The following is a 22,377-nucleotide window of genomic DNA, read 5'->3' on the forward strand; positions in this document are numbered from 1 at the left end:
TCTTTATTCTTAGTTAGCACATACCTTAAACACTTAAAGCTGTAAGCTAATGATAGTTATATAAGAGCAGATGCTGCTGGTGCAATAAGCTGTACGTTTTATGTCCAATGGATGATGATCTGATTAGTCAACTAATCGCAAAATTAATCGGTGACTAGTCGACTATCAAAATAATCGTTTGTGGCAGCCCTAAACCAAACAAGCACGCTTTCCAGAAAACTGGAATGGCCGATGGAAGCCCGTACCGGCACTGGCAAACTCCACACAGAATGGTTTGAGCAGAGCTTCTTGCTGTGAGGTAACAGTAATAACCAGTACCCCCCTGGCACTTAGTCTCAAATGTGCAAAAATGAATAAAGATCAAGATAACTGACAGCAATATTTGAGTATAAACAAATATTGCAAATTGGAAACTAGCCTTTGGTTCAAAAGAAACGTCTCTGCTGAAGAAAAGAGACATTGCACTAAATTTGAACCCCTTGCTTAATTTTGGTTTAATCACAAATCACAACCTGACCAGATTCAAACAGAATGAAATCGGTTTAGTGTTGATGTGTAAAAACTTCGAGCTGTCTAATTCCCCCATTCACCTCAGCTAGAAACAAGTCCGAACTTACCCTACGGAAAGACACGACATAGAAGGTGTCGCCGCGGCGGTTCAGCTCATCGAAGAAGTCGGTGTACGTGTGACGAGGGGCGTAGTACACCTGCAGCTCACTGCCAGGACTCCTGTGGAAGAAACGCAGATAAATATGAAAACACTACATAGTGCTTTGTTCTATAAACTTGCAGGCCAACACTACTCAATGAAACCTACAAACATTCAAGCATGCATACTTGTAATTAACTGCAGATAGCAAATGTAGGATAATCTGTAATATATCTGTCCACTTTCCATGAAAATTTCAACTATATGATTTATATCACAGCGTTAGTCCTATTTGATTTCTGCTTGTTCAAACACCATCAACTCAAACATCACAGTGGTCTTGTGCCTCATTATAACAGACTTGCCCAGTAATTTGCTGCTGGAGCACAAAGTAAAGCCTAAAAACTGCAGCATTGAGTGCTTCCTCCTATTTTTGGTGTTATGTTTTTTTCATCTGGCCTTACAGAGGTTAACTTCTGAAAGTGATTTTCTTTCATTTTCCTATGAACTCAGATATTTTGTAGCCAGATTTAAAAGCGCCAAAAAGCTATTGACACCATCTGTGTGATCGAAACTGTGCAGCAGAAAAGTTTCTCGTTCATCGCCAAACTTCTAAAGCGGTGTGCAAGGGTCATCCTTTAAAAATCACTGCATCATAAATCGAATATTATAAAACTATAAAACAAAAAAAAGGGGACAAATGCCAAAAACGCTCCCGTTTCTATTTAAAGCAACGCTTTGGTCAAATTCTACTAAAACACCAAAACATGGCAGGTTATTATGTCTACAGGTGCATCAACTAATCAACCTTCATTAACAAAACACAAACACCTGAAACTTTCTGTAGCCGGCCTTTACTTACTTTTCCGCAGTAGTTTCTGTGTATTGAACCGTCACAATCTGCCTACCTTCGTCCTCCTTATTTCCTGTTTTCTGTCAGGGAAAAACCAGACAATCAGCTATAATCTGTGCAACCACATCAATGCCCATGAAAGAGAACAGTAAAATAAACAGTATTGCTTACATAAAAGCAGACTATCCACACACACACACACGTGTCAAGGTTTTCTCCTGATAAATTACATCTCGTTCAGAAATTTTACAGCTGTCATGAAGAAATAAAGACTCAGGTGGTGATCCACAGGCACATGTTACATCAGAGTGAGCAGATTTACTGTTCAACTCCAAAGGCCGAAAGGGTAAAACAGCTGAATACAGGCAGGCAATAAACACCTCCACCTTTTCTGTTAATACAGATAAGAACAATGTGTGTATATACGAGGTGGGCAGATGGTCGGCTTCAGTAGACCGGACCTGCTGTGCCAGATTTTGGGAAAAAAAAGAAAAAATATGGAAAAAAGGAGCAGGGGGCACTAATCCCATAGCTCCCCTCTAAGTGTTATGTTTACTTTCTCAGGGCTGCCGGATTAAAGTCAGCCCAATAAAGAGAAACGAGAGGCAGAAAAAGGGGGTAGGTGTGACTGGAGGTGAAACAGTGGTGAAAGACGGGCTTTGGGTTGCCAAGAGACTTTTAAAGTGGAATGGCTTGAAATCCAAATGAGGTTTATTTTGCAATATGTATCGCCAGCAGCAAAAATCACGTAAATTTGTGCACGGACCATTACATGTGTTTTACTGTTTTGCAAAACACGCTGCTGTGACTTACCAGAATCGTCCTGGTGGGTTTGTGGTTGCTGTTATTCTCTCGTCTCGATTTGGTCTGCTGAACTTCGTGACGGTGGACCCAACCCCTCAACTCATGGGCCAGCCTGCCAAATTAACACAGTGCGTCTTTGCATTTTAGCATGGGGGGAAACATATGGGCAGTAAGCTGTATATGAAATAAAGCTACTTACTCAATGCACTTGGTCCTGTTGACAGAAGGCTGGCAGGGCGGAGACGGTCTGACAAAGATGGGATCCTTTACCACCATCAGGGCTTTATCTTCAGATCTAAAACAGAATAAAAAGCACAGAGACGTGAAATAACGAAAGAGCCAAAACTTTGCGCAGCCACTAAGATACTCAAAAATCTACTTCAACCTACTAAAGATATTGTGTATAAAGAGCAACAACTAATATGGCTGCATGCAGTTCACTGCAGGCAAAGTACCCATGGTGGAATAAGTAACCAAGGTTATTATCGTTAACGAAAACTAACAAAATAACGAAAACTAGAAGTGAAAAAACATTTTCGTTAACGGAAATAAAAATAAAAACAAAAAAAGGAAAACTAACTAAAACTATAATGAGTGTTCACAAAACTAACTAAAATTAACTGAATTTATAGCAAAAATGTGTTTAGTTTTCATTGATGTGTGCGTGTCATACAAGAGTCAAGGGTGAAAATGAAGTTTAGTTTCCAGATTTTTTTCTTGCTGTGTCTCATTATGCCAGCAGGTGGCAGCACGTTAGTCGAGTCGTCTGTGTTGCTGCTCCGTCCACGCGCAGAATCATGTCAGGAAAAGTCGGGAGTCAGAGTCCAGTTTGGGATTACTTTGAATATGACTGTGTTTTGGATAAAGCAAGTGTCTTGTAGTGGAAACAGACAAATTATGAGGGACATTTCTAAAGGGAAAAAAATCCCACAAACCTTAAAGTGCACTTGAAAAGCTCACACAAGAAGGCTAACCTAGCTTAGCTTGAGAAGGTAAGGGAGCACACTCAACCCTCATCCCCAGAAAACAGAAGCTAACCCCAGGCAAGGCAGCGTGATGCATCCCGAGACAACAGGACGGGGATATCTACACAACTGTGTGAGTCAATTACCTTCAAAAAGTTTATCAATTCACTTGAACCAAAATTACGAACACCCGGTGCTGCGAGAGTTAATAGTCTCATTGGGGCCAAGATATACATTTTATAGTTGCCTGGTATCAATGGTTGTTCATCTGCCTTTATTTATTTATTTAAAGAACCCATAGGTGGGAATGTGAGTTGTCTGTCTCTGCATGTTAGCCCTGCGACAGACAGGCGACCTGTCCAGGGTGCAGTATGGTAGCTGGAATAGCAACATACCCAAGGATGAGCAGAATGACTGATATGATGAAACTGGGATTTTGTTACACTTAATTATTGCAAACACAACTAAAACTATAACTGAAACTAATCAAAACTAAACTGAAACTAAGGATTTTCAAAAAATAAAAACTAAACTAAACTAGCAAACAATTGGTAAAAACGAATTAAAACTGATATAAAATTGAAAATCTGAAGTCAAAACTAAATGAAAATAAAAACTAATGAAAATTGCAAAACTATTAAAACCCTGTAAGTAACAGAGAACAAAATGGCACCAAATTGGAATTCATCATGGCTTTAATGTGGTGATAATTACAATAGAAACGAATAAAAAAAAACGTTGGTTCTTTTTTGCTCAACATGTGCAGAGGTGGCAGTGATCCAATCGCCGAATGCATGCATGAAGACGTATACTTGCATCAAAGGGTCGAGTGCAGCGACGCATGCTGCTGTAAATCCTGCGCACGATTATCATAAACATGCTACAGAGTTGAGCATTGCCACCCAAATGGTCACATATAGCCTGACTCTGAACACAGACAGATGAAAACAATCAAACGAACCACATTTAAGTTCAAAAGATTAGCACCACGCAGCACCTCCTGACTTTACTCTGCAGATTTTACTCCCTGACTCTGGTTAGAGTGTTACAGCGAGTGAATGATTATATTGCTCGAGGTGCTGATGTAGACGACCCAAAGAAAGTGCCCACCTGTGCGGGGCTTGTTAAGAAAAATGTAAGTCAGCGACGTAATCCCTCCCCTGGGCCTAACCAATGTGAGCCAATTTGTTGACTATGCCTCATTTTCCCGTCTCTTAATGTCCTGGAAATGGTTCCATGAGACAACATGTCAGACCAAAGAGGCCTGATAGTACGTTTAAAAGAGGGGCCCATTTTAACCTTCAAGCACACGAGCAGCTTCCTGTTCAGTGGGACCCTAAGATTAGATCGTCTCACTGCTGGGTTTGGTGCTGTCACCCCTTTTGCAAAGGCTAATGTGTTCCTTCCTGCCTGCGCTGTGTTTAATGCTGCTGAGAAACTTGATACTACACAAGAACAGTCTGCATTAACATGTGACAAAGCCTTGGCAGAGATCTAACACACAACGCAGGATGCCTTGGAGGCGTTAGATGTTTGACCACGTTGCAAAACATAATTTTCGTGACATGGGGAGTCAGGTATGGTACCAAACAGGAATGTTATTCATGCAATTTACAAAATTAATTGCAGGATCTGGAGTGCATTTAGAAAAAACAAAGAATATATACATAAGCACGTAGAAAAATAAACTATTAACAATATACAGCTTTCTGTCAAACAAGAACTGACCCCAATTTCTCACCTTGCAATTCAAAGCGCAACTACTAGACTACAGCAAGGACGCTGGAGGCATTCAAACGGCTGTTTGGACAAGGTGGGTGATCAGCTGCCACTTGTGTTTACATGGGCCTTAATGAGCTTCAGACTGAGCACAGGTGCATCCTGGTCTACATACATGCTGGATAAACATGCTGTTGTGAAGGCAGTTAGGGGGTTTAGCTCATTACCTGTCGCCCATCTCAGACGGCCTGCTGCCAAGAGCGTCAGGACCCATCAGGCGTTCAATTTCTGCCTCTGGTGAGAAACCCAACAGGTGTCTGCCGCTGTGCTGCATGGAAGCAACTTCGAGCGAAGAGCCCGGGCCACCCTGAAACAGACTGATGACAAAGAAAAAAGTCAGTTAACCCTTTAAGACCTACCATAGAACCAAGTCCGCCAGAGCTTATATTATATTTTTACATGCTGTGGAGCCATTTTTGGGAGCATTTCAAGTTGCTATACATCAATACAACCATTACAGCCTAGATTTTAATTATATGTATGAATTAAGTGCATAGTGATTACATAAATTTCAAAAAAGTGCAATAAACTACATAAAAATTGAAAATCGTTTTTGTTTTTTTAACATATATTTCTAATAATAATAATAATCATTTAAGAGGCTTATCCCTCAAAACTGTAAATACAAAATAGTTTCCCACCACAGGAAATTTATTTTGAGTGTCTTCATAGTTTTATTTTTGAAATACACCAATTTTTATACACTGCAGGAAAAACAAAAATAAATATTATAATGCAAATTTGCAAAAAAGCAGCATATGCGTCAAAATAAACTATTTCCAGCAGTGCAATATGAGTCCTAAGCATCCCAGAAACGACACAGAAAGTCATAAAGTCAAAGATAACTTTTAAAAACACCAGTATAGGCTTATAAGGGCCTGATGGTAAAAAAACTACATTTCCGCGAAAATGACGTCACTTCCGGTTTCGGGCAGGTCATGGCGGACATGCGATAGTTGCGCTGACGTCTAATCCAATGTAGGAAGTGTTATGAACAGCTGATCGGATCGGCAAAGCGTGTTTCTGGAATATTATGTTTTTGTTGCTGCAAGCGCTTTTTATGCAGTTTTTGCAAAGCTATATGTGGAAGGAAACTGTGACCGAGGACAAGCTGATGGCATAAGATGTAAGTACAACTCCTCAGGTTTCATATGCAAAAAAAATGATTGCGCTAGCTCACGTGGTTGCAGAGCTACCGGGATTTAAAAATAGTTATGCAAAACAGAGCGTGCCCGCTCTGACCGGTTTTAAAGGGTTAAGAAAAACAAAAAATCCGCAGGTGAGGTAAAATCAGGACACTTGAGTTAGAAAAGAAAAAAGAACTCGGTGCTGGACTTAGATGACCACTGAAATGCACGTGACCCACATCCTGTGCACAGGAGGGATTTTTGTTTTTAGCCACGAGCAGAATCTGAACTCTGATCTCGACCGCACAACCCAAAGGGCGCGTGCACACAAGCAAAAATACACACAGTTACTTTGAGTGGTATTACTACGCTGTGTGGCATTTTCATTTCAAAGGGATCTAACCTCAAAGCGGGCATTTTTTACATTCCAGAGGAGAGCCCAAACACAAAAAGCCACAGATGTGAGCACAGGTAGAGGCTCACGCACACTTCAGATACTGTGAATACAACCGCAAAAGCAAACTCATTCGCAGTCCCGGGAAACTTTTCCATGTTTAACCTCGAGATAAAAAGGAAAGAAAAAAGTGGATTTTAGTAAAGAGAAGTTTCAGATCCAGAAAGATATGCTTGGATCCTGGTGGAGAATGCTATTCCCAGTAGGAAATAAACATTTTTATAAAATGAGAACAGAAAATTTTTCAATACACTTGGAGGTGAACTGCGCTCTTGAGTTACACAACCCCTCCATCTGCTAACTCCTGCTAGTCCCCCCCCTTGGTGTAGTTTTATATAACTCATTACAATTTGTCCCAGTTGTTAATATTACAAGCAGAGATAAGAAAAACGACCATGTGCAAATGCTTTTTACATTTCTTTCTAATGTTTGAAGCCAGAACGATTTTATTTTACTTTCACAAGTGGTAACAGTTTACTTTTGCCCCAGCCCATCGCAGTGTTTTGAGAGTTATTCATCCATTAGTCAAGAAGTCCTATAAACCCTGGCAGCAACATCAGAGGACTGAGCTGTACACACAAGAACAATACGGCACATATGAACTATTAATCGTCACTTTCTTTTCCAAGAGATTGGCTTTGGTCAGAATAAAGGTGGGCTTTTATAGCATGTGCATTAATGGACTACATACTACTCAGTACTATGCTCTGGTGCTTGGCTCCAGAGGATAGTAGTAAAGTCTTACGGGGAAACCCCCAAAAGTGTTATCATGCAAAGTCAATGACTTTTAATATACACAAATATTAACTCAACCGATAATCACCTTTTATTTCCATTTACTTTTTGTTCAATATACTTGATAAAATAGATTTTTCTTCGTTTTGAGGGAGTGGGGCGGTTAAAAAGTTGAAGACGTTTTTTGCATAATATCTTACATGTAGGGCGTGCTTCCCACTGTGAGTCATGGGGCTTCCCATTTCTATTCAGTCAATAATCATGGCAGAAATATTCATGACAATATCAGCCGTCATCAGCACTCATTTGGTTTGAATTGAATTTCAGCCATCGATCGCTGTATCAAATTACTTTTTATGGCAAGTGAAAGCATTCATCTGTTCAGTGTCCCACGCTCACCTCATTGGTCCGACGTTAAGAACGAGGAACACCACGACCACCATGAGGCACACCGCTCTCCTTTTGGGTGCTGTTGCTTTCAGCGCTGTATTCTGTAGAGAAAGCGAGGAAACCCATTGTAGTAAAAACGACTTCCAACACGTGCACGTGCGCCTGTACTGTGAGGGAAGCGCTGGTCGTATCTCACCTTGCTCAGAAGGCCCTCCAGCTGTTTCTTGAGGTTGCCGTTCTCACTCTTGAGCACCTCGTTCTCAGACAGCGCCACCTTCAGGCGAGCTTCCAGCGAGAGCAAATACTCTTTCTTCTTTTTCCGAGACAGGGATGCTGACTCGCGGTTTTTTATCATGCGCTGCTGTCTCTGGGACAACTTGGACTACAGTGGGAATGTGAGAAAAAACAGAAACAAGGACATCGTTTATTATTGAAGTCACGCCAATATTTTATCCTTCCTCGACTCAGCACGTATCCAAACAGGAAAGAGAAGCAGTTACTGCCTAAGCCACCTGTTGGACTGCAGACCACAGGTTCTTCTGACTTGTGGGATAGTTGACTTAAATAAAAAGTCTTTTGAATCACATGAGCAGTTTTTTTTTAGTAAAATGATCCAAAAGTGTCTTGGGAATGAGGAGAAAACTAGAAACATCTCGTGCTTCCAAAAAGTTACGTTACAGCTGTCTCATCCAATATGCATTACAGACATCATAAATACAGCATCAGAGGAGATTTACTCAATCACTACATCTCTACTCAGTAGGGCTGCACGATTTTGCATAAAATGAGAATCACGATTTATTTGCTTAGAATTGAGATCACGATTCTCTCACGATTTTCTTTTCCAGTATAAATATTTATTGCACTTATTAACTGCACATCAACTTCGTAACAGTTGAGACTGAACATAAAAACAATAAATAAACATAAAAACAACAAATGTCTCACATTTTGTCGTTGCTGCAAAATGTTGTACTGCTTGAAATTCCGTCTCCACCGTTGCTCGACGCTGCGTGTATAGAGCAGGTAGTGCAACAATAGAAAAATAGTTGCGGGACGGCACTGTGTAGCGTTTGTCTAGGGTGTTGATCGTTTTCCTAAATCCCTCGTTTTGCACAGTGTTGATGCAGCCATATCTTTGGTCAGGTGATAAGTGATAGCCTCCGTAATTTCTTTGTGCCTGCGGGAGGTCGACGTGTATAGGGAAGCGCTGTATAAGGTTCCCGTTATTGATGTTTGGGTGGTTGACCGGGACAGATTTTCTCCTGTCACTTTCTCGTCATCCCTGACCTGTTCTCCGTTGTTTTTTCCCTGCTAATTTTAGCATCACGCGGCACAGCTTCTGTATCACGTGGTATAAGGCTCCGCCCTCATTTGTTGAGCAGGAAGAGTGAGCGCTTGTTTTCATGCAGATTACGTCCCGGATCAAAAGGCGTTACAATCGTCGTCTTTTTTTTTTTTTTTTTTTAAATCGTTGTCATTTGGAAATGAGATCGCACATAAGTATGAATCGAGATCGCGATTTTCTAACGATTAATCGTGCAGCCCTACCACTCAGTCACTGGTACAGAACTTACTTTCTGTTCCAGAGTGATCGTGCTGAATACCGCTGGCAAAACATTATTATTTCCCAGAGTAGTTGATCTTTCATCTTTCGAGTGTATTTTTTGGATAATTATGGGAAATAAGCGTGTGAACGTGTGCTTTGTGATTTCACAGTGACTTTGACCGTTGACCATCGAGTCCAAACAAGAACCGAGGATGGGATTAACAAAAAAAGAAACTAAAAACACACAAAAACAAAACAAAACAAAACAAAAAAAACAGACGGGACTGCCCATAAACATAATTACTCTGACCACAGCGTCTCTGGGAAACTAAACATCATTTTACAGTCAATTCTAAAGTTATATTCATTTGTATTTACTGCCATTTCATTTCACATACATGTGCTCCGACATCTGCTCTGTCGATTTCTTGAACCAACACTCATTCATTAACACTTGGAACACATGAGGTGTATTGAAAAATACTGAGGAAGGAGAGGTGGGAGAAGGCAGAGGTTTGAATTGCAGAGACTGGCATGAGAAAGAAGAAATCACAGGAAACCAGGAAAGATAAACCCAACATAAAAGCCAGTGCCGACTGTTATTCTCACCCAGAGACTCCCTCTGTTACTGGTGCTCTAATTTACTTCAGTGATAGAATAATAAACAGACACATTAAGGATGTATTGTAAGGTTAATGACAATTCTTCAGCAAATCCTGGCATTAACATCGCTCCAAAGAGCCCTTAAGTGTATGCTTTACGTAAAATATTTACACCAGGATCCTCGAGGGGCATAAAAGGTCACCTGCAATGCTTCTATTCTATACGTGTGTTTAGAAAAGGTGTCACTCATTGATAAATGGGTTCACATCAGGCACATAAACACAGAAACAGTTTATATGTTAGTGGTCTAAATGTGGAAACATAGGAACGGCCACAGCCAGCATCTATTGTTTTATCTTTCAAGGTAAACTATAAATAAATAAATACAATTCTGGCCTTTTTTGCAGTTTAGATTTGTTTATCTGAGGCGTTTGTGTGAATCGAGACTTAAAAAATATCAACATAAACAAATTAATAAATAAATAAAGACACGCTCAAGTAGATTCTTTCCACTTGACGTCAGTAAGATGAGAACTGAAATCAAAGTCTCGCATGCTAACCCAAATAGTGCATAGGTTAACATGACCTCTCTCAAATGAACAGAACCGGTGGCACAGATTACCCAAACACCTTCATTGTCCACCCACTCCCCAGCTATCTCGCCGCCCCTCTTCTCCAAACACGAACGCCCTCCTAAGGGTAAGTCTGTAAGATCCAGGGTCTAATAGCCCCGCTGGTGATTAAGTTATTTGGATCCCTGTATTTGTGTTCTGTCTCCTGAGAAACTCTTCTGTCTCCCAGCCGAGCTCTGGGAGCCGTGCCACTAGCCCGAGCCTGGGAACACTGCAAGTAAGCAGTTACCAGGGAGTGAAGAGCACGGGGAACTTCACGTCGCGTCCACAATGAGGCTGGGGAGGAAGATGTGGGGCAAGGGGCAAAAAAAAGGGCTGAGTGGCATTTCTCAAGAAGCTTGGCGGGTTGAGAGGCTAACGGTGATACTCGTTCACACTCAAACTATTTGAATGCCAGTGGGAAATGCAAACAAGGGGGGAAAATGCCCATTAGCGCAGCACAGCTCATGCAGCAACAGCTGCAGACAGCTGTTGGTTTACTGATCAGCGCCGTGTGAATGCGTCTAATTGTATGATCATCCCAACCCCTGGTCAACAGCACTTCAACAGATGAATATGGGTGAAGAGAGAAAAGCATACAGGAGTCTGATCGCCACAACCTAGTGGGAGTTTCCCCCACAGAGGGACAAAAGGACCCCCTGATGATCCTCTAATCACCTGAGCCAAGGTGTGAAACTGGGTGTGGGTCCCAATCAGCCAGGGTTTTGGGTGAGCTCATTGTGAAACCTGGCCCCACCTTATCATGCGAATTCCTGAGGTCAGATGGCCCAGGGTGATTGGGACCCACACTATAATAACCCTGGATTAGAGTTCTGGCAGTTTAAGGACAAAAATTTGGAATTATATATAAACAAACCAAATATAAAAGTTAAGTGTTCGTGTGTTATTTACTCACTGCCTACTTTCTTCAACTGCTAATGGCAAAGAAAGGTGATTTAAGTGACTTCTGAGTATTTCACAAACTGCTGACCTACTGGGATTTTCCCACACAACCATTTCTAGAGTTTTTAGAGATTGGTCCAAAAAACAGCGAGTGCCAGTTCTCTGGGTGGAAATGCCCTGTTAATGCCAGAGGCCAGAGGCACACTGTGGGCCTGTTAGTACCAAGTGTGAATGCCAAAGCCTACCACACTATTGTTACTGAACATGTTTTTACCACAGTGTATGCATCTTACAATGGCTGCTTCCAACAGAAATAGGTACAAGGCTCTTCAACATGACAATGAGCTCAGTTTACTCAAAAAGCCTCCACAGCCACCAGATCTCAATCTAACGGATTAAGTCTGAGACGTAAAGTATTGGAACAAGAGATTTGCAACATTGAAGTGCAGCCAGCAAATCTGAAGCAACTGTGTGATGTTGCTGCAAAACCTCAGAGGAATAGGTCCAAGCATCTTGTTGAATCCATGTCATGAAGAATTAAGACCATTCTGAAGGAAAAAGGGGTCCAAGTACTAGAAAGGTATGCCTAAAAAAAGTGGCCAGTGAGTGGATTCAATGTTTTTAATCAAGCTCAGTCTCAGCTGTCCAGCTTAAGAAATATTTCTGATGGAAACAAAAAAGTTAAACATGCCTAAATATCTGAGTTAGCTGTACGCAGGGACCACCAGGCCTTCCTGGGGCCCACGCCTATAAATCCTTCCATCCTACTAATGGGAACCTTTGTTGAGGCCTGCAATTTCAGACGGGATTGTTTTCCCTTGCATGCATGCACATGCACACAAACACATACATCTAAATCCCTTGCCATTTGGGAGCCCATTACACTACACGGACCCAATCCCTGATGGCTATTTACAGCTGCCGCACTGCACAACACCTGTCTGAAGCATGTAATCCTTTGCAGCCGTTTAACATCCAGGCTTACGCAGGCCAAAATACAGAACTGTGGAGACCAGAATCAGCGACACACACAGACTTACTGTAGATACAACATGCAGCAACACCTGGCACAAGCATGCCATCTTTAACAGGCATTTTACACATCCACAAGCCTATCAAGTCCACCACTCTGCTGCAGCCAAACCACAGTGAGTGAACACAGCTGCAGTGCTCTCTCACGAAGAGTCGAGCCTCTTACATTCTCCTTGTTGTGCCACAGAAACAACTGACTCCATTGAAATTGCTCTAAATATAAAAACATTCCATCCTTAACAAAAATGTGTAAAAACTGCCCCAGTTGTCCTTTAAAAGGCTCTTCAGAGGAGCTTTTTAAATTTCCACTACCTTTTTCTCTTGGTAAATAAGGTGAACTTCAAAACTTTGGATCTCTTTGTCCTGCTAACAATTAAATGTTTACAGACCCTTTCTTTTAATCATCTATTATAAACTTTATTGACTTGGTTGGCTTTACAAATGGCTGAGAGGAGTATTTGTTTTGGCCTCTGAGGTTTGGAATTCCTCGACATTTCTCTCGATGTCTGGCACAAAAAGCGCTTCTCTCGACTGAATTATGCCCGCGATAATTGGACAAGTTCCTCTACGCCCTTTTAGGGGTGGACGGCTTTTACAGCTAGAGGTCAACCATTACATTTCATTTAAAAAACACAACAAACCCAGACACTTTTCAGAATCTTTTTTTTTAATTACCCGATTAACCAAGTTAATATTAATTAAGATGATGTGAACTGTTTTTCATGTTCACATATATCACTGCCCCATGAGATAATAACAGCAGAAATCTGGATACATTTTCCCACTGTCACCACAGAAATCACTGCACATGGTTTTAGGGACATTCCACAAATGTGACACATGGTTTTCCATAATTAACAAAGGTTTAAAATATGTTAACTTTTCATTTTTGCAACTTTGCTGTTCAGCCTAACGCTAAGGAGACGTGCTGTGAATGTGGAAGTCCTGCTAACAAAACAAACAAGTCTGAAAGAGGAGACAGAGTGAGAACATGTTTCTCAACCCAATAAAGGTCAGATGAGAACAAGACATGAGTAACTGCTGTGCTGGAGACCAAAGCCCGAAACAACAGCGAATTTGCTAAAAGTCACAGCGAGTCGCTAGCCTCGGGTCTTTAAAAGATCACGACAAACACGACCACACAAAATAAGACAAGCACTTGTAAAAGTTGGTGAAACTTTATGAAGAGACCAAGAAAATGTGCCATAAACAATAAAAAAATACTACAAGTTTACTTCATGTCTTTTAAATTGCTGGGGCAGTCTCTGCTGCAGTTAACGGGGCCGTGGTTGCATGTATGCGCTGTCGTAAAAATCAACCAGGGAGAAACGACTGTGTGTGGGGAAAGCGGTGCATTTATGAATCACCCCTGAACGCATCACACGAAAGAATACACCCTCTGCCATTAATACTGAAAGCAATGTCCTGCTATGACACTGAACGCATCGTCTGAAAGACATTACATAACATATCTATCTTTCCGGTAAAATCCCACAGGTACAAACAGAGCAGAGACCAGTGATCATCATCTGTAAACTGATTGTGCTTCCATAAAAACTTCAGTAACTCTGGCTTGATTTGATTTTCAAACTAATCTGTTCTACTGTAGCAAATTTAAAAAAAACAAAACACTCATCTATTTGCATTTTTACATGTTTGTGTCATCTCAGTGCTCTGCAGCATTCCTTAAGATTTATCTCTGATTACAAAGTGAAAATCAGTCATTTCAGATCATAACGTGGTCTCAAGCCACGGTTCTAAAAGTGGGGTCTGTGGTCACAAATGGTGGCCGTTGTTAACATTTTATTCGGCCCCTGCGCACAACAAAGAAAGAATGTGATTCTCTACATTTCATGCTACGTATAATGGTGCAAAATGAGACAAAAGGAACAGTTTTCTTCTGTTTTAACTTCTTAGGGGTGGCTGTGGTTTGGGAGATAGAGTAGGTGGTCTCCTAATGGGAAGGTTGGTGGTTCGTTGCCCAAGCGTATGGCGTTGGTATGATCTGCATGCCAAGAAATCCTGGGGCAAGATACTGAACCCTGAGTTGCTCCCGAGTGTAGGAGTATGCGATCGTTAGAGAGAAAGCACTAGTCTAGAGGCAAGGCACAGAAAAAGGTGCTTGTGCGAATGCATGTTCTATAAAGCACTTCGAATGCTCATGTAGAGTAGAAAGAAGCTGCATAAGAACAAGTTCATGTAACTTTCAGTTCTGCTCTGGCCACCATAAGTCTTAAGAAACAGAGTTGGTTTCAAGAAATGCCATCGGTGGTTTAAAAAAAAACCCAAAACAAAACAAAACCCCCCAAAACTACAAAACTTGCACAAAAATGACAACCACCAAGACAAACCACCCTCTGAGCAGTGACATTGCAAAGTAAGTGTTTCACATGTGGATTTCTATAGCCCTCCGTCATAAACTGGCTCCCTACACTGGCACTTTGAGTGCCCCTGGTATAAAGTAAATGAACGTGCCTGGCACTCACTCTCTATGCCAGTGACTGGCATGGTCCGTGCAGAGTAATAACTTTTCTCTCACTGTGGAAAAATGGATTCATTATTATAAATAATAGCTATAAATGCTTTTTCATTTCCAATATTTTAACGGAAAATCAAAGTTAATGGTTTGTGAGATTAAAATAAATACTTAAAAAAAAGGTTTAAATGGGGGAGTTTAGGTTGGACAGGATCCACTTCAAGCGTAAACACCCGGAGCACAGCATCACAAAGTGAGCAACTGCACGCACACTCACGATGCATAACAATGCTGCTCCGTGCAAGCGCACACAGGCAAGTACTTGCATGTCGATACACACACGCGCACACAAACACAGGTGTTGAAGGCACCATTTATTCCTGTGAATTACTTGGGCACATTGCTAGTTAGGTAGCAAATTAAAGACTACGACCATCACAGCGTTTTGTGAGCTTAAAAATCCTACCTATCCTTAAAATACTCCTCCACTGTCGTTGAAATACTCATTAAAGGCCTGCATGCTTCTAAAACACACAGGGTAAAAAAAAAAATGTTTTACAAGCATGTAATTTATTTATTTATTTTGGTAAACTTGCTCTGAACGATAATCAGATATATTATTCCGGTGCTTTCTTTTAATTTTATATTTACTTTTAACTCCAACTTTGGAGTCAGTTTGTAAAGCACTTTGTAACCTGTCTATGAAAAGTGGAACAAACAAGAATTATACTACTTATACTTATACCACCACATGTGCCTGCATTTAATGCACCTGATTTTAGAGTAAACACCCAACAAATCCCCACAAAAACAAGTTAACAGTCAGCATACAGAGAAAGATGAATAATCGTGACACACAAAATAAGAAATTTTTTTTTTCCTGTATATTTTATGGATAAGAGCTTTTAAACCAGGGCCCGTATCCCTAAAGATTCTGAGAATCCTCTCAGAGAGCTCCTAATTTAACCTAAAAATTCCTTGCCAGGAGTTTTAGCTTAGAAGTGATTCCAGAACATTTTCAGTGAACTCTGAGCAAGGAATGGATGGAAAATCCTATCTTAGTGAGGAGGTGTGGTTGACCCCGTTGCTAGGTATGAGTCATCATTTCAAAAGCCGTGATTGGTTGATCCTACAAGTTTGATGGAAATGAGCTTTTGGTGATAATGAGCAAAGGATGTACCCTCAAATCAATAAACATAATTATACACTCTAATCTTATGCTGACTGTAATTGTAAATAATATTTCACATTCAAGAAATTCAGTGATGACTTGGGACAGACCCAAGTAGTCACTGCTGCATTGTTGCATTTTTCCGGTTGCCAAATACCTCAGGGTTGTGATTACTTTCGTCTCCGGTGTAATAGCGTTGTGGCGTCGAGTTGGTGAAGTAATTGCATCTCTAAGGAGATCCACCACAAACATGATTCCTGCACGATCCAATCTGTAGCGTCTCAATAATTCCCTGTCATCCAGTGTTTGCAGGACTTCTCTCCTGCCTCTTCTGTTGGCCATTTTGTGCAGCTACTTAAGGGAACTCCTAAGCCACTAAAAGTCCTCTTCCCTGCTCTTAGCAGATCTCGCCTTAGGAGCCCTTTTAAGCGCTAGGAATCTTGAGGAATAGCTTTTATATTAACTGGGATTGTCGTGTCACTTTTAGGGGAAATTCTAAGAAAACGTCATGACTCTGAGAATTTTCTTAGAATTTGGCCGCTAGGAGCCACTTTTTGCACAAAGATTCTGTAGGGATACGGGCCCAGAAGTGGTAACATCTCAGTGTTGTGTGATTATATAGAAACTCTCATAAAAGAAGATTCTTAGAGAATGCTCACAACTCACATCATCCTCTGAGGATGGGGTCAAAAGTGTGCCCGAAACCACTGGTGGAGCAGCGACGGGTAGAGACCAGTCCTGGCTGAGTGCTGGCATAGTGACCACGCTCCCAGAGATGGCCTGTGGTGTTTGGATCTGCAGTAGCTGGCTTGGCTGAGACAGCAAAAGAGGGTGACCTGAGAGAGAGACACACAGGCTTTTCAAATTAAAGGTCTTAACCATGCTAATCATATTTTTATTGTGTGACTAACATAGACTAATGAAGATTACTTTGCTTTCGCATTTATTTTTTCACTAGGGCTGCCACAAACGATTATTTTGATAGTCGACTAGTCACCGATTAATTTTGCGATTAGTCGACTAATCAGATCATCATCCATTGGATGTAAAACGTACAGCTTATTGCACCAGCAGCATCTGCTCTTATATAACTATCATTAGCTTACAGCTTTAAGTGTTTAAGGTATGTGCTAACTAAAAATAAAGACAAGATGATAGTTTAAAGTTTAATGAAATTTGCAGATTGTTTCGGTGAAGTTTAATAAACTGCTTGCTATCTAAAATATAACAGGACACCAGAGTATATTCTCGAGCATCTCACACTTCTGATAAGAAGTGTGAGATCTCACATGTCTTCTTGACGTTTATTCAGCTGTGTAAAAACTATAACTTTAATCTCAGCCAAACCGATTTACTCAGGAACAAATAAAATACTAAGAAAAAGCCAAACAATAGCATTTTTAAGTTATCTAAGTGACTTATATATGTTTAACCTGAGTAGCGAAAGACAGTGGTGGGTTTGAAAACGATTTGCCGGGAGTCCGGTGTTCTCACGGCTCTAGTTAGCCTAGCCCCCGGCTAGCTATCGAGGTAGTGGGTAACAGACGTCTCTGAAAACGTCGGAGCGCTTTTGAAAATACGTGGTGTCTTGATAAACTGAGCAGATATTTGAGGTTTACACAGCTACATTCTCGCCTGAAAATATGTTAAACGTTTATTTTGTGACCCAGAAAGAATAATAAGAGTAATATTAAAACTAACTAGCTGCCGCCATTGTTGTAAACTGAGCTGGGCTGCGCTATGAATTCTGGGACACTGCTTCTTCTTCTTCTTCGGGGTTTAACGGCAGCTGGCATCCTTGTACATACAGTGCTGCCATCTTCTGTTTCAGTCCGTTATTACACTCTTAAATCCTACTACTTATTCCTGTCTTTTGTGATCTTACAAAGCTTCAAACGACGCGTCGACTATTAAATCAGTCGTCGACGGTAATCGTGACTAGTCGACTAATCGTGGCAGCTCTATTTTTCACCCAGCTTTCGTCTTGTACAGTGACAATACACAAAAGAAAGATGAACCCAATGTGCCCTGTAAAAATGGCGCAGGTGGTACACTCCAGTTCCTCCAAACTCCTCCCTGCCTCTGGTGACCTACATACACCTCCTTCTCTTTAACATGACTTTTTTGTTAAAATTACAGGTGGAGAAGATGTTTGCCATCTTGACCCATGGTCTTAAACTTGCACATTCCACCGTGATAGGTCTGTGATGTTTATGAGCTTAAACAGACATAAATGTGCACGTGTCCCCACACTTGAAGTACAACATAGCTCAAATGAAATAAACAAGTAAAACATAATGCAAGACTGTCACTATAAATTAAGGCCTTACTAATGCAGAAGCCTCCCAGAGCGGTGTGCCAGGAACCACTCATCAAGCTGACCCCGCCACCTTCCCCTTTAATGCTAAACCTGTCAATGCTAATTGTGCAAGTGTTTGCCAGTTCTGCTAATGAATGTGTGCAGTGCCAACACCAAGTTCTGCGCCCAAGTTCACCATGTGTAAGAATTCATAGGCCTAAAAAAAGTCAAACGTTTGCTTCAGCATGTTTGTTTGTTGGAAAATAATCAATAAACAGTTTCATTTCCTTTATTTCCTTTTTCAAATCATCCCGTTGCTGAGGAGGTTTACTCCTCAGCTGTGAATGTTGATGAGCTCATAAAACAATACCCTTCGTAGCACTGAGCACGCTTGAATACATTTCCATCTGGGGCTTTGCATTTGAATGTCTTGGCCTTAACCATCTGCCATCTTGGCCGTTACAAGGCAGACAGCGGAGCCAAGTTCAAATTCACTTCGAGAGAGGTCAGATGCTCCACCCATTTGGGACCCAAGCAATGACATAAGTATTTACATTGGCTTAGATGCTGCTGATGTAACAAACACCGAGGGCCTGACTGGTCACCCAGAAAGGCTAAAGCAGAAAGAAACAACAGCAATAATGACTCTAATGCACGAAACACATAGCAGCCCATAAACTATCTCACTTTTTGGTTAGAAAGCAAGCTTGTTCGGCTATTTATTAAAAAATAATGATTTAAAAAGAGCATGTTTTTTTTCAAATGTCAGGCAAATATGGACATATTTTGATTAAGATAATCTACTGTCTATTTTCATTCTTATGTATTGATCATCAAGCAAAATAGTGAGAAACAGCCTCACGCAGAGCAAAAACTGTGGTTAAAGCACCACCTACTGGCAAAGATAAAACAATTAAATTATTGCTTATAAAAGATTCAGTAGCACTGACAACATAATCCTGATATAATATCATCTCTAAATTATGAGTTACAAAGTATTATGAGTAAGACATATCAAACTGACAGTTAATATGACTAATGCATTGGTCTGATGCAATACAGTGCAGGGAGAAGCATGTTTTGATGTGTTGCAGTGTGAGCCCTGACCTGCAGGGGGTGCTGGTTTGATGTTGACTGGAGCTGGTTTTACCACAGGGAGCACAGTGGTCTGCAGGGGCTGGATGATGATTGTCTTGGCCTGCATGGGAGCTGCTGCTTGAGCCAATGGCACAGCTGTAATCAGTGGTTTGGGCTGGATGGAAACCTTTGGGCCAATCTGAATCGGCTTCTTGACCGGCTGAACTGGCTTGGCTGGTGTGCATGTGTGCATATGTCAAAGGACAGGGATGGAAGTAGTTAGACAAGGAAACGGTATTCATATAAATATCCTAAGCTCAGGAAAACAAATATGCATTTACAGTTATAAGTTATTCTTAAAGGACTTTTTTTTTTCAGGACACGACATCCCAGAGTTTTGCAAACCCATACTGTGGTGCAAAAATAGCAAATCTTCCCTGTTTTAGTAATCAAATGTCTAAATATTGAGAAAAGCTGAATAGCTAGCAGACGTGTGGTGGCAGAAGCTGCCTCACCTCGTACAACCTGATTGGTCCTCTTTGCAGCTTTTCTAGGTGGGGAAGAGATTTCAGAAAAGCCACTGGACTCTGAGCAGACTGACAGAGGAGACGGCTGCGATTGTGGAGACAGGGCCTCATCCTGAATGAGGAAACAAATGAGATGTAGATCGTGTATCTTCGAGGACGTGATCAGTGTAGTCACATCACTGTTTAAATACGTTTCACCCGTGACACTATAAATTAATTTGTGAAGCCATTTGTACTCTATGTGTGCTCAAGGGACGCCCGATAAAAACAGATAGAGTGTCCTTATTAGTACTCAAAGACTCCAGCAGACAAATGTGTCCTTGGAGAAGTCAGGACGATTCCTTTAGCAGACAAATGCGTGCAGACTGTGTTGGGGCCAGAAAAAGATGTAACCCTTGTCCTTGTTTTGACACGCTGTGAAAACATCTGCCTGCTAAATTATGCTAATATGCTTGAAGCTGTCAGCACCTTTTTTTCCCTGTTTTTAACGAGCCGTTGGAGCACATTTCAGATGGATGGCAAATTATTAATCTGACAAGGTGTTTAAGGCTTTTGGTAATAAGTGTCTCGAGTGTGCGCATCGCCGTCCAAAAGGAAAGAGCAGCTGTCATTGTTTGAACGCCATCTGGATGAAAATTTTTGTTGCTGCAACTGCTCAAAGGAGGGGCAAGCATGTAAATAATCACATTGTGAAACAAAGTGCAATTTGCATTGGAAATGCAATTCAAATGCAGAAAAACCAGGAAGGACGAAGAGTTGAAAAGCGTGTCTTACCTGCAAGGAACACGGAGACAAAGCTTCCGCTGAGGCAGGAGAGGGCACCGAGCTCAGAGTGTGGGCAGGTGACAGAGAGTCCACGCTCACCTCACCATCTGGATGCACAAGGACATGGAAACAATGGGCAATATGTGCGAGTCTTATTCAGCATAAGCCAATGAGTCTCTCAAGTATTGAACCATTCAATACGTTTGTATTGTTGGACCATTAAACCTACTGCATGGTGGACAAGTTTGAAAAATAATGACGCACCAATGTTACAGGCATGTAGTAAAACAGCTCTATTATCCCTGAATAATATCCCTTTTAGATTTATTTATATAGTCCTTATTTTGTGCTGCAGTGTGACACAACGCACCTGTGGAAATGCTGCATGTATCCATTTCATTCCATGGAGGAATGTCGATGTCAAAGTCCAGATCTGGAACACCATTGGCCTGAGAAATCAAACATATGATTTTGAAAAAATGGACTTCCTGAGAAAGCAGAATGGAAGCAAATGCATGTAGGGAAATCCAATAAATGTGTCATTTATAGCTGATAAAATTAAACACGTTTGAATTCTGGGGCATTTATTTGAGTCTACAGTATTTTTTTTGCATGCACGATGTAGGTGGAATTTTTTATTTCTTTTGGTGCATGATCTATCCTTGCATAACAAAATGTGGCTGTAGCCATCTTAGGCTCTACCTTCAGCACCAGATTTCCACTGGGCAGATCTTTCACTTCCCCATGTATTTGCATATTAAGAGGATGAGTTACTCACATAGCCAGCATTATCAAGAACCTCAAGCAGCTCATCTGCATCCCGCAGCTCATCGCCTAGTTTCTCCAGCTCATCGAACAGGCTTAAGTCTGTATGTCAATGAGAACAGAACACAGACGATTGCTTTCCATTAGAAATCTTTATCATGAGATTATTGAAGAAATGAATACAAAACAACTACAAAAAATATCTTAAAAATAAGTAAGTGCCACATTTGGCTTTTGCTTTTTTTCTTGCGGTTAACTGCCAGTAAAAGAGACAAGCTGGTATGATCAAATTTACTGTATTTAGTTAGTTCTGCCATATTCAGTAAATAGCTCATACAGGCAATGTGTAATTTGGAAATGCTATCAATACAGTTCAGACTGTGCCACAAAAACATGCACGCACAACACAGCATAACACAATTACAGACAAAACTACTAACACCAAAAAATGTACCCTTAAAAATGTATCTTTGTTTTTTGTCTTTTTCAAAGCATAAACTCTAACAGGCCAAACAAGATTATTGTGGTCACACTTTAACAAATCTGTTTCACTTTCATTTTTAACATCTTATTTGTTTCTTCTACATTTTCTTCGTCGGGTTATTACACAATTCAGCATAAAACACAAGTAAGTGCAAACAGCAAGTCTATTATTAGTAACCTAATAAAAAATAGCATTAACAATGATAGATAGATAACATTAAATATATAAATTGTTAACAAGTTGTATTTTTCGAGACCTTAAAAGCGATTATTAAAATAAATCAGTAAAAATGAGAAAAAAAATCTACATTCTTCGTGTTTTTGTTTTTTTTAGGGTAAGTTGTGCACTTTATATATTAT

The 22,377-nt window shown here is 40.8% G+C and overlaps 1 protein-coding gene across 1 annotated transcript in view; it reads right to left on the reverse strand.

The window, feature by feature from the left end:
• Positions 1 to 22,377, reverse strand: part of atf6 (activating transcription factor 6) — a 34,795-nt gene that overhangs the window by 11,876 nt on the left and 542 nt on the right. Inside the window, exons 2-14 of the mRNA XM_085152116.1 lie at positions 21,548 to 21,636; positions 21,140 to 21,218; positions 20,779 to 20,876; positions 19,993 to 20,116; positions 19,508 to 19,711; positions 16,768 to 16,937; positions 7,953 to 8,138; positions 7,766 to 7,857; positions 5,218 to 5,367; positions 2,506 to 2,601; positions 2,316 to 2,418; positions 1,512 to 1,582; positions 618 to 729 (exon numbers count right to left, since the gene is read on the reverse strand). Of these exons, the coding sequence (XP_085008242.1) occupies positions 618 to 729; positions 1,512 to 1,582; positions 2,316 to 2,418; positions 2,506 to 2,601; positions 5,218 to 5,367; positions 7,766 to 7,857; positions 7,953 to 8,138; positions 16,768 to 16,937; positions 19,508 to 19,711; positions 19,993 to 20,116; positions 20,779 to 20,876; positions 21,140 to 21,218; positions 21,548 to 21,636 (1,574 nt within the window). The remainder of the gene's footprint in view (positions 1 to 617; positions 730 to 1,511; positions 1,583 to 2,315; positions 2,419 to 2,505; positions 2,602 to 5,217; positions 5,368 to 7,765; positions 7,858 to 7,952; positions 8,139 to 16,767; positions 16,938 to 19,507; positions 19,712 to 19,992; positions 20,117 to 20,778; positions 20,877 to 21,139; positions 21,219 to 21,547; positions 21,637 to 22,377) is intronic.

Source organism: Neolamprologus multifasciatus, chromosome 23 (genome assembly GCF_963576455.1).
Source record: "Neolamprologus multifasciatus chromosome 23, fNeoMul1.2, whole genome shotgun sequence".
NCBI lineage: Eukaryota > Metazoa > Chordata > Actinopteri > Cichliformes > Cichlidae > Neolamprologus > Neolamprologus multifasciatus.